General features: G+C 29.7%; 3 protein-coding genes across 4 annotated transcripts; 1 reads left to right on the top strand and 2 right to left on the bottom strand.

The window, feature by feature from the left end:
• Positions 1 to 1,834: 1,834 nt before the first annotated feature.
• On the top strand, positions 1,835 to 4,456 carry LOC105173910 (large ribosomal subunit protein uL30y). Of its 2 annotated transcripts, none has more exons than XM_011095818.3 (7): positions 1,835 to 1,972; positions 2,850 to 3,031; positions 3,131 to 3,228; positions 3,318 to 3,375; positions 3,663 to 3,742; positions 3,829 to 3,931; positions 4,022 to 4,456. In XM_011095818.3, the coding sequence occupies exons 2-7, from the start codon at positions 2,852 to 2,854 to the stop codon at positions 4,235 to 4,237; spliced, it is 735 nt and encodes a 244-aa protein (XP_011094120.1). In that variant the 5' UTR covers positions 1,835 to 1,972; positions 2,850 to 2,851; the 3' UTR covers positions 4,238 to 4,456. The 2 variants fall into 2 exon arrangements, with proteins under 2 accessions (XP_011094120.1, XP_088731827.1); XM_088875701.1 differs by having other exon boundaries at positions 1,930 to 1,972; positions 2,832 to 3,031.
• Positions 4,283 to 5,364, bottom strand: LOC148785105 (uncharacterized). The gene has a single exon (XM_088875702.1). It carries the CDS (start codon positions 5,293 to 5,295, stop codon positions 5,125 to 5,127), a length of 171 nt encoding a protein of 56 aa, XP_088731828.1. The 5' UTR covers positions 5,296 to 5,364; the 3' UTR covers positions 4,283 to 5,124.
• A 57-nt stretch (positions 5,365 to 5,421) lies between these two features.
• LOC105173909 (uncharacterized) lies at positions 5,422 to 8,032 on the bottom strand. Its single transcript, XM_011095817.3, has 2 exons — positions 7,651 to 8,032; positions 5,422 to 7,055 (listed from the first exon to the last, which is right to left on the bottom strand). The coding sequence occupies exon 1, from the start codon at positions 7,878 to 7,880 to the stop codon at positions 7,662 to 7,664; it is 219 nt and encodes a 72-aa protein (XP_011094119.1). The 5' UTR covers positions 7,881 to 8,032; the 3' UTR covers positions 5,422 to 7,055; positions 7,651 to 7,661.
• Between the last annotated feature and the right edge of the window lie 4,129 nt (positions 8,033 to 12,161).

The following is a 12,161-nucleotide window of genomic DNA, read 5'->3' as shown; positions in this document are numbered from 1 at the left end:
GGATGACTGATGATTTGCTTCTATAATGTATTCTTGTTTGTTTCACTCAAATGTGCGCTTTGAATTGAAATAATTAATATATTTCAAAATTTTAATATATTAAATGATGTAATAAATTATTTATATATAGGTTAAAATGACAATTCCTTAAATAAAAAAACAAAAAAATAGAAACCTAAACCTAGACCCAATACATAATGTCAGACCCAAACCCATGATAAGCTAAAATATTGGGTTTGGGTTTGAATTTCTACTCATCGTTAGCCATGAGATATATGTACCCAATTATGATCTAAGAAAAATATTTTAGGGTAAATGTTATATTTATTATCTTATATTTTTGTTTAAAAGATTACTTTAAAATATCAAGTTTATTTCTTGACTTTAGCATTCATAAACTTTAATTTTTGTATTATTTTGGTCTATCTGACCATTTTTAGATGAAAATATAATTGGAGTTTGACTTTTTGTAGGGTAAAATGGTCAATTTAAATTTTATTTTATCACTTTAATTTTTTAAGTTTGTAAGATTATCAAATTAGTCCTTTTATAAAGAAAACCATTTTTTTATATGTTTTTATATGCTAAGATGCAATTATCGTGTATGAAAAATGGTAACTTTGAACTCTTGTGAACATAATATTAACATATTCTTTAACTTAAAGGAAAATAATCCCTTTTTCATTTTTAAAAGGGAAAAAATTATCAAAATTACAAATAAATTTATAAACTTATATAATCTAAAAGTACAAAAAAAAATCTAATTTAGTTCTTTAATCATAGGATTTAAAGATATGTCTAATAAAATTAAATCTTAATAATATTTTTAAATATTAACAGCTACAATTTTGAAATTTTTTTTTGATGAATTGTACTTTTAATTAGATTATTTGGTGGATTTCAAATATACATAAAATTCATATTAAGAGGTTTTATAGATTCTTTTCTAGAGAATGGGACTATATATTTAGAAAACATATTAAATAATCTATTAAAAAGTATAATGTACTAACTCTTTTTTTCAAAAACCCAAACATAAGATATTTAATAAATATTGTTAAGGCTTAACTTTTTTACAGTTTTCATTAACTCTTGAAATAAAAAGTTACTGACTTTGGTTTGTTTTATTATATTTTCATATTTTTATAATTTTGATTTTTTTAACTACTAAAAATAAGAGATTATTTATTTTAAGTTAAGCATCATATTATTATTATATTTACAAGAGTTCAAAGTTTTTATTATTGCTATAAGATAATTGCAACATATATATCAACATAAAAAAATATAAAAAGGTTATTTTTTTGTGTAAAAAGATATTAATTTGATAATTTAACGAACCTAAGGGATTAAAATGATAAGATCAAATTTATTGACCATTTTACTCTTTGAAAAGTAAATATCCGGGCACATTTTCACCAAAAACTGGTCAGACGGACCAAATTGAGACAAGAATTAAAGTTTAAGGATGCTAAAGTCAAGAAAGGAAGTTGGAGGACTAAAGTGATTCTAAAAAAAAACTTAAGAGACCAAATATAATATTTATCCAATAGTTTATTGTTTCCCCCAATTTGATTAGATTATTATCAATTAATTTATCTAAATATAAGTGAACAAATCTAAAAAAATTATACATTATAATTTTTTTAATCAACAAATAATTGAATAATTAGGTATGTTTTTCAATATTTTGAGAGGAGTCTAAACGAAATACTCCAAATTTCTATTTTTAAGGATTAGGGTCATTGGTTTCAGATCGTACTCGGGATGTGTTGGGCCGTTGGGCCATTGAGTTCAAGTGGAATTGGGCTATTATTATTCAGGTCTGATTGTATATCTTAAAAGCCTTTAAGCCCAATTAAGGTCCAAACTCTCGAGTACACTATATAAATAAGCTAGGGTTTTCTCACTACATTTCTCGGAGCCTCTACTTCAGCAGAAACCCTAGTGCCCCTGCGCTTGTTTCAATCAGGTAATGTGCTAATACCGTAGATCGATAACTGTCGTTATGCTGTTTTATGTTTTTGTAATATGAATTCATACTGATTGAACGACGCGAGCACCTGATTTTGGGATTAATTTGGGTTCTGAACAGCGTTAGTGATTTTTTTTAATTGATTCGGTTGTCATAGAAATAGTGGAAACACATATGATTCTGTTTTATTGTGCTAGATAATGCTCTTTCATGTTTGGAACAAGCGACTGGATCAAAAGAAAAATCAAAACAATGTTCTGATCTTTTTCTTTGGGGAAATTCTATGTTTGTTTTTTTTTTGTTTGGATGCATATGCTTGTATTTTGTTTGTGATTTGTAGTTGAATTACTCATGAGTTTGAAATGGAAAGAATTGGTTATTAATTGGGACATGCTCATTTGGAAGTAAGAAGAATTGCATAACATAGTTTTTTAATAAATTTATTGAACTGTGATTCAAATGTATGTTTCTTCACAACGTCCCAAAAAGCTCATGTCACGAATTCAATAACTTTTTTTTTAATGCGCCACTTTTCCGACCATGCATAAGGTTTAGGTGATTAGTTTGTTTATGGGCGTGGTTTTATGGATCTAAGTAATTTCAGATAATGCTTGTATCGTCTGCATAAAAGGGAGGTTGATCTACTTTTGAAATGTATTAGCTAAATCTTTGACTCATGTCCTGCAATCTTTCATACTATGATCAATTCTTTTATGGTCAAGTTTCAGTTGTAAATCTAACAAGTATATATTGATTGTTTATTGCATTGTGGTTGCTAATAATTATAATTTGGTTTGTGCCTGAGTATGAGGGCAGTTATCTTTTGAAGTTTGACATGTATGTTCCCCCCTGATAGCTGATTGCTTTTACACAGAGATGGCTGAGGCTAAAGGTAATGTGGTAGTTCCGGAGTCAGTTTTGAAGAAGCAGAAGAGGGCTGAAGAGTGGGCCCTTGCAAAGTCGAAAGAGGTTGAAGAGGCAAAGAAGAAGAAAGCTGAGACCCGAAAGTTGATCTGCAAGAAAGCAAGAGTATATGCAAAGGAGTATGAGCAACAAGTATGTACTTTGATTGTCTCTGTATTAGAATCAAATTCACTCTTCTACTTTGTTTATATTCTTTCTACTTCTCTAATTTAATTTTTTATTGTTGTATAGGAGAAGGAATTGATTCAGTTGAAGCGTGAAGCCAGATTGAAGGGTGGCTTCTATGTCAACCCAGAAGCTAAGCTTTTGTTCATCATCAGAATCCGCGGGTAAGGGTTTTGTGCACTTATGAACTTATGCAGTGTGCTGTACAGTGTGTGCGAAACTTTAATTTGTGAGTTTTATTGTAATTTTTCAGAATTAATGCAATGCACCCAAGGACCAAGAAAATTCTGCAGCTTCTCAGATTGCGGCAGGTACTTTTAGTATTTGTATTTTGACATTGTTGTTAACTGTTTGTTCTTTTCCTGTTATAGTTTAGAGATTTGAATGATGTAGTCTGTATATATGTCATGGTTGTTGTCGAGTTTTGCTGCATCTTAGCATGCCAAATTTGAGAAGACCTGTTGATTTGTCATTGTTACTTATCTGCAGCTTCTTTAGTTAAGTCCCTTTTTTCAATCTCGTTTTGGGTAGAAAGCTTCTCAAGTCCTGCTTTAGCGATTGTATGTTATTTCATGGTTTTCATTTGACACTTGTTCAGATCTTTAATGGCGTCTTTTTGAAAGTGAACAAAGCTACGATGAACATGCTGCACAGGGTTGAGCCTTATGTCACATATGGGTAAGCTATAGCTTAATGCGCAGCATTTTACTTGCGTTGTTTCAATAAGTTATCTGACCTCTATTTGATGCTTTTCAAAATTTCAGGTACCCCAATCTAAAAAGTGTCAAGGAGTTGATTTACAAGAGGGGTTATGGAAAAGTAAACAAGCAAAGAATTGCTTTGACTGACAACTCGATAATTGAGCAGGTTGATTTATTAACATGCATAAAATGTGATAAATGGTGATGAAATTTTTTATTTTCTTATCTGTCTTTACATTCTGCTGTTTTATAATAGGTACTGGGCAAGTATGGAATAATTTGCGTGGAAGATCTCATTCACGAGGTCATGACTGTGGGGCCCCATTTCAAGGAAGCAAACAACTTCTTGTGGCCATTCCAACTGAAGGCACCTCTCGGTGGTTTGAAGAAGAAGAGGAACCATTATGTTGAAGGTGGTGATGCTGGTAACCGCGAGGATTACATTAATGAACTCATCAGGAGGATGAACTAAGTTTTCCTGCAGATCTGCTTTGCCTAGACTTTGTTTTTTCTTAAATTTTCAAGACTTCTGCAGAGTTATGTCATTAGAACCAGAGGTTTATGCTTGAATTTTGTAGTTATTATTTGAGATATGACCCTCAAAGTTGAATCAACTGCAATTTTGCATTTTCTCCAAGACTTGGGTTTAGCTGATTATTGCCTATTTAATAGTAATGTGTTGTTTTGGGTATGTTTGCTGTAGTCTTGTATTGTTTTTCCTTGGGATTCACTTGGTCCGATTTAAATTTTTGTTCTTTGATACATAAGCATTCGATTATTGATGCAAACAATGATTTTTCGCTGCTCTCTTTCTTTTATGGTAGCCAAGTTGCTTCTAGCTAATTCTGGCGCCAAGATTTCTCCTCTATCCATTGGCGTGCAGTTACATCCATCTAAATGGTTCAAATTTGGAAATATGGCAGGATGTTTATGGTGTGAAGAAACTTTTAGTCATGCCTTCACTAAAAAACCTAAGATGGCCCGTGGTTTATGTATTGCCCTTGTAGCTACGTACCGCCTTGACCTCAACTGTTTGGTTCTATTCATTCTTCCATAATTTTTTAGGGAATCCATAACCATAATCCCAGTAAATATTTTATCCCTGTGAATACCTCCCAATACTGGATAATTGGAGCTCAATATTGCAAAGGCTAGGAATACGGAGATTTGGTTATTCTTCTGAGGAAATGTTGAGCTCTTACAATGAAATGCTATTTAGAATCTTCTAGCCATAAACTAAGCACGTTTTCAGATGTAAGCACGTTTTCAGATCTTTGTCTCAATCAGACCAGACGCTTCAAACAACTTGTACATACCAGCACCATGCATGACGCATCATCCTCACCAAACGCAGAACGTCTACAACGAAGACAACACCAATCGCTTGGCGCAATGACTGCAGATATACCTCCTCTTCACTACAAAGCCAACTGGGAGGAGGAAGGAAAACCTGCACTTGCACTCCACATCCACGGCCGCCACCTTCCCGCCGCCTCGTCTCTCCTTATTTCTTTTTCTTCTCCAACACATGAATCCATAAAGCACATAGCGTATAATTCAGTCTCTTGGTTTGTTTTTTTCCTACTAATATGATTGGGTCACCGCTCTGTCTTATATATACACATTTATATGCAGGTCAGGTGTGTGGGGGAAACTCTAACCAGGTTGAGGTTGGCCACCAAAATTAACCACATGCCAAGTGTAATATACTTATCGTGTGATTGGTGTACAATTCAAGTAAAGTAATCAATTACATGAGATATACTTATCATGTGATTCATTTGATTCAACTAAACTTGACGTGGATAAGAATTTTGGACGATTAGATGCTTTGGGGTACTAATTTTTTTTTTTAATCGTTTAAGAGGTTCATATCCTTTATTCTAAATTAATATTATACTTTATATATATTATGTGTATATATTTTTTTTCGCAAATACATAAATAATGTAGATTTTATAATAAAAAAGTTAATATGTAACATATAAAATTAGGGGTTGTTAATTTCGGATTATAACTACATCCAATAATGCATATAGCTTCTATAGACGTAATGTTACGATGAAGCTTTATGTATGGCACCACTTTGTATTTCCCTCCTTCTCTCCACAAAATTTCACGTGCATTTTTGGATCTGTTTTACAGAAAAACTTTTACTCAAATTAAATTTGGCCAAATTAAGTTAATTAAAAAGTAAGGATAATACACCTATTATATTATTAATCACTTTTCTATAATATATTGCACTTGTTATTTAATTGATTCAGATTCGACCAAACTCGATCCGTGTTAAAATTTTTCAAATGATCTTCTATCACGTTTTAGAGTCATACACCGTGTATTGCATGCAATTTTATTTTTAAATTATAATCTAATTTAATTATATATATATTTTTAACTTTAAAGGAAACACGTGTCGATCATGCGTTGATGCGGTACTAATATGTGACACTAAAATGTAATTAAAAAATAGACAATTTCATAAAAGTTGCTTATGTATATCTAATAATTCATCAAATAGAAAAAGGAAAAAAATAAAGGAATTCATCATACGATGGTGGCATTTAACGTAAGTACTTCAAACGTTATTCAGACAAGTTAGAAACGATATTCTGCATCATTTGATGATTAACAGATACCTAACTTTTAGACTAATTTCAAATCAAATTGTCATGTGCATTAATTTATTCTAAAATTAAATTCGAATACTCATTTTATGATCACTCAAAAGCAAATTAGGTGCGATTTTGAGCCGCTTGGTGGTTTCATGACTTGATTGTCTAGGTCAGACGACTTCCATGGACGAAAAATTCATACCCAAATTAGGTTTGATAAAATTAAATTAATCACTCAGTAGATGCGATACACTTGTTATGTGATAGACCACTTTTCTTGAACTATACACCAATTAGCTGCAAGTGTACACTTTTCATATGATCGGTTCAGATCTGACCAAATCCAATTTGAATTAAAATTTCTCCTACATAGATTATAAAAATATTAATGTATGTTAATCGAATTAATATTGACGATTATCGTGTTGAATTTGAGTTAATTAAGCTTTTTGATAACCGCAGATACTAAATTGGGTCGAAAAATTATATAAATTAACCTGACGACAATATTGCGGATTTCAAGAATTAATGAAGTTAACAATTAACTTGTGTTTTTTTCCTTTCTCCAAAGTATACTTCAATCAATGGTAGATGAATTTCATGTATTACTAGATCTAAACTGACAACCACTGCCCGACACTGTTGCTCTTGTTTTCTTTCCAGCAAATCGGATCTCTGCAGATCGTTTGATGCATTTTGTAAGTAACATAAAAATTATAAAGGATTTTTGCACTTGGGTAAACATATTTATTAATTCACAATTAAAATTTCCTAAAAGTAGGGTACATCATCCACCGGAGCTGGGTTTCCGACCAACTTTGCAACAGACAATTTTTTCACAAAAAAATAACGTAAATATCAAGAATTAATTACAACGTAAAATCATATAAAAAAAACAACTCACTTTTGTTGCCCGAAAAATAAATAAAATAATAACAATTAAGAAGGTAATTAATCAAGAAAAAGTCAAATATAAACCTATTGCAGGTCAAAATTAGAGCAGTGCATGGTTATCTGGTCTCACTGTGTATATATAACTAAAAGTAAATTATAACGGGATTCTCTGAAATTTTTCATAATTACAAATAATTCATTGTTATTTGAAAAATAACAAATACCTTTTGAAATTAGTGGTTGTCTAACAAATACTCTCTCGTATTAGGCCGTTGTAAGGGTATTACCGTTAATTTCAGAAATATTTATAATTTTTCAAATAATGAGAATGTATTTATAATTATGACAAACATTAAGTGAGGGCATCCCAATTTACCGTGTGATTAACTACAAGTGATGGATGTGGGAGCAAAAGACCAAACGTTTGGAACAGAGAGTGCAGAAATACTTGGTCTTGATCCTGAAGCAGACGGGAAGATAGCAGAATCTGCCCTTCCCTTCAATGTCTACAGCCTGCACTTTCCCTCCGCAGCATGGACAGCTTCCCGGCGCTGCCTTTCTCCCTAACTCCCTCTCCTCCTCTTCGCACACGTACACGATCCGCATTAATATTTTACAACTACGTACTCGAGCTCGACTCGTGCTCTTTTTGATCTGTTTGATTACCACCTTGGAGAAGAAGCAATCTCCTTTATATTTTTATATATGTGCATCTTTTGACTGATGGTTGGTGAATATGGGGGTGGTTTTATTGAGTCAAAAGGGTTGAAAATTATGAGATTTTATAAGTACTGTATGTCATCAACACTGACAATTTTGACCTTAATTTGATGGTTAAAATTGGGGTTGTACGAATAAATTTGAGTAAATCAGATGTTTGGGTATTTGTCTCACTTAATATGATGTTTTTATAATTTATTTATCAATTTATTGTAGTAAGAGTTCATTGACCGAGTTGATGTATCACTTTATTGATATTAATGTGATCATGTGTGTAGGCTTATTTATTTATCAATGTTATTAACATTTATGGAACTATACATAATCACCACTTCTGTATATTTGTTATATACTAATATAAATAAGAAAAGTTATTCACAGTTCACACTCACAAACAACGATTAACATCGCCGCACTAATTCTTTTTGAAGTAATTAAAAAATATTATTTATTCAATAAGATAACTTATTTATTCAACTTTTCAAATTTTATATTAATTAATAAATTAGTTTTTTTTCTTTTTTTTTAAATGTAATGTATTTATTTATATATTTTACTCTTATTTATAATATATTTTTTAAAAGCATAAAAAATTATTATTATACGCACATAGGAATGATATGCCACAACCAGTAATATCTATAATAATATAAAAAGAAAAATCATTCATAATCACAAACAGCGGTTAATGACACTGTTGTACTAATTTTTTGTAAAGCTAAAATTCCCTTCAACTGATAAAATAATTAAGTTATTCAAATTTTTAAACTTTATAATAATTAATAAATTAGTTTTTTTTTATTTTTTTAATATAATATATTAATTTATATATTTTATTTTGATTTATAATATCTCTAAAATACAAAAAATTATTTATTATATACTCAAAAATAGCGTGCCACAATATATATATATATATATATAAAGCAATAACTTTGACCATAATCAAGCGGGACTGGACTGCACATGCTTTGATTCTTCCCGCACGTGTGAATTTATCTTTGATTAAACAATTAGTGCGACGTCGGATGCTCTGATGTTTCTTCCATCAACCAATCAGCGCCCCACATCCACATGAATGCGTTTTTAATTTTCATCACTTTTAAATTGCTTTCACGTTTTATTTGATTCAGTGCGGCGATTACTCTTCTTCAATTATTATTATTTTTTTTTATTTTTTCTTTTTTAATATCTTCGTTGATTAAATCATCACTCGCTCTGTAATTAACTATATTGTATCTCACAGTTTTGGATATAAAAATAAACTTGATTGTCTAAGTAAATTATAAATTATAATTTAAAGATGACAGTTTTGAATAAATCATTACATCTTGTTAATCACAGTATTTTGATGGTTAAATTATTATTATTATTATTATTGAACGTCTCAAATTTGAACATATTAAATTTATACCTTAATACGTATATCTTATGAATTGTCGTAAAAGGTGTGGTCGATGATATTTAATTTAGTGAAGATTGAATTTAATTTTTAATGTATCAGTTAGATTTATATGGTGATTAAAATTAACAAATTTTAGTAAAAACAATAAGTCATGATGGTTGAATTTTCTTAATTGGAATATTGTATCTATATATGTTTCTTTCAAATTATAGGGAGTCAAGTCTTACAAAAGCAGATGCTATGTTTGTTTTCATTTTCAAATTGTTTTTAAAACAAGTCAAAACATATCCAATATTTGTCACTATTTAAAAACACCTAATTTCAGGTTAGGTGTTTTTAACTGTTTTAAGATAAATATATATATATACACACACATATATACATAAATATATATAAAAAAGACATGATTTGACAATGAATAGTAATTTTTGTCTCCCCAAACACAACATTAAACATATAATACTTATTTTAAATTATCTCCAAAAACAAATCCAAACATACATACTATCTTTAACACATACTTATTTATCTTTGTTTTTCTCTCTCTATCTCCATAAAACACAACAAAAAACACTCAAAAAACGAATCCAAATATTATGAAAGTGTTTGGGTGCCCATTGATTTTGAAGAAGAAAATTAGAAAATAAATCCACTTACCTAACATCTTACGGAAGGTAAATTGGCTTTTCCTATATGGAATTTTGTATCCCACATTAAATGTGATGAAATTGACATTAAACAAACATTATCAATTGGTGCACCTATCCTTTTTTTCTTCTTTTTCCTTTTTGTCACTTTCAAAGGCCCCATACTTTTTTAGTTTTACCCTAACTTTTTATTTATAAAACTAGTAGCTCCCATCAACTGTATTTTTATTTTTTTGTGTCAAATATAGACAAAATATTTATATATTACTACTTACTAATATTTTACTATTATAATTAAATTATGTTATTTCTTTTTATCATAGAATGTATTATAATAAATAAATACTTAGGACTAATATGATTCAAATGGAAAAAAGAGAAACTAATTAACTTTAGATTAAAGGATATTTTTGTCTTTACAAAATATTTTAAGATAGACATAGGTATCTATTCGATAATTACGAAGAAACTCAAGTATCGATCCAAGTATTTGCAAAAACTCATGTATCAATTTGATATTTATGGAGAAACTAAGGTATTGAAATATTTTTTATTCTTTTAATTCTGATTATCATTACAGATCAAAACAGGTTTTGGGAATACATACGAATATACTTATAATGTTATCTATCAACCCAGTCGATATGAGGTTTGAATTAGGCTTAAATCTCGGATTAGGAATTGCTCTGGTTCATCTTGCGCTCACAAAATTCACTGAGAACAACGCCAAAAAGGTTTCAGTCACGACTCTCTGTTATGTAAGTCGGAAATATTGCGACAAGACGAAATCTGGAAACGAGAATAAAGTAGTAAAGTCATACCCGACATCAGAAGGTTGCATATTTATTGGATTTTTGTATCGAGTTGTACGATTTAAAAGTTATGGTCCAATTTTAATCTAGTTCAGGGCGGACGTAACGTTCCCAAATCCAAAACACTTTGAGCCATTAAAACTATTTTTGAGAATATTCTCAGCTGGACAAAGAGAATCAAAACACAGTCTTCTAGTAGAAAACGACTGAGTGAAATCAACACACATATATGGGAAAAAATTGGCACAGAAGTGTGGGAATTTGAGTGGGGAGAGAGAGTGGGGTTTTAAGCAAAACTCAACGTCGCAATGTGATTTCTTTCTGATTTTGATGAAGTTGATGTCAGTGTCCCAATTCTTTAACTTTTGGGCATGTCTCACTAAAGAATCATCTGTTGGAAAATAATTGAGGGGAAGTATGATTTTGTACGTAATATATATATTGTTGAAATGCTAATTATATAATTACATTAATTTTAAACGTAATGTTGCCAATAAATATGCCGATATTTCATGTATTTTTTCAATAATTTTATTAGAGTATATTAATTAATTGCGATGATTTTTCGCTCAAATTATAAGATGTAAAAAAAGTGCATAAATTAATTTATATTATATATTTATATAGGGTGAATAACAATTTACCCTCCGTGATATTGAAAATAAGCATATTATCCTCATATGAAAAAAAATATAGCAATTTACCCCTCTGTTCTTTTAAAAATAAAACAATTTACCTTATTATACAGGGGGTAACTTGCTTTATTTAAGTATTTTATTCGCTTTTATATATTATAAGATATTTTCAAAATTAATATATATATATATATATATTAGGTCATTTAAAGAATAAAATCAAATACTTTAATGTGAGTAAAATCATTAAGTGTCTTAAGAACTAATTTTGATACTCTATGTTTATATAATCAAATTAAAGAATTTATTATGATATTAAAAAAATAGAAAAAGAAAAAAGCAGGGCTCTCGTTATTTTTTTTAAAGAGCTTATATGATCTTAACTTATATTTTTCCGAGCCCATAAATTGATTATTTAGTAAAAGTTTTAACAAATATATTAAAATATCTCATAATTAAGCCCTCAAATATTCTTTTTCGCAAATTGCATTTCGCCGTAACTTAATTCCATCAAGACATCTCTCTTGCTAAAAGTTTTAGTTTAGATTAAGTTTGATTGGACAGAACTGATCACATAACATAAGAAGTAAATAATTAGTCTTATTTTTTTTAAATTATATATTAATCACATGATAAGTGATCAGTTAAGGTGTTTGAAATCTGAACTA

This window comes from Sesamum indicum, linkage group LG11 (genome assembly GCF_026168435.1).
Source record: "Sesamum indicum cultivar Baizhima isolate 11 linkage group LG11, ASM2616843v1, whole genome shotgun sequence".
Classification (NCBI taxonomy): domain Eukaryota; kingdom Viridiplantae; phylum Streptophyta; class Magnoliopsida; order Lamiales; family Pedaliaceae; genus Sesamum; species Sesamum indicum.
Note: the sequence above shows the minus strand (reverse complement) of the source record. Positions and strands in the feature narration are given on the sequence as shown.

What these genes read in the sequence shown, in the direction of transcription:
- LOC105173910 (XM_011095818.3), top strand. Translation starts at nt 2,852, where the DNA reads ATGGCTGAGGCTAAAGGTAATGTGGTAGTTCCGGAGTCAGTTTTGAAG. An exon ending in AGCTTCTCAGATTGCGGCAG is followed by an intron (nt 3,376 to 3,662) that starts GTACTTTTAGTA and finishes ACACTTGTTCAG; the next exon opens with ATCTTTAATGGCGTCTTTTT. An exon ending in ACAACTCGATAATTGAGCAG is followed by an intron (nt 3,932 to 4,021) that starts GTTGATTTATTA and finishes GTTTTATAATAG; the next exon opens with GTACTGGGCAAGTATGGAAT.
- LOC148785105 (XM_088875702.1), bottom strand. Translation starts at nt 5,295, where the DNA reads ATGTGTTGGAGAAGAAAAAGAAATAAGGAGAGACGAGGCGGCGGGAAG.
- LOC105173909 (XM_011095817.3), bottom strand. Translation starts at nt 7,880, where the DNA reads ATGCGGATCGTGTACGTGTGCGAAGAGGAGGAGAGGGAGTTAGGGAGA.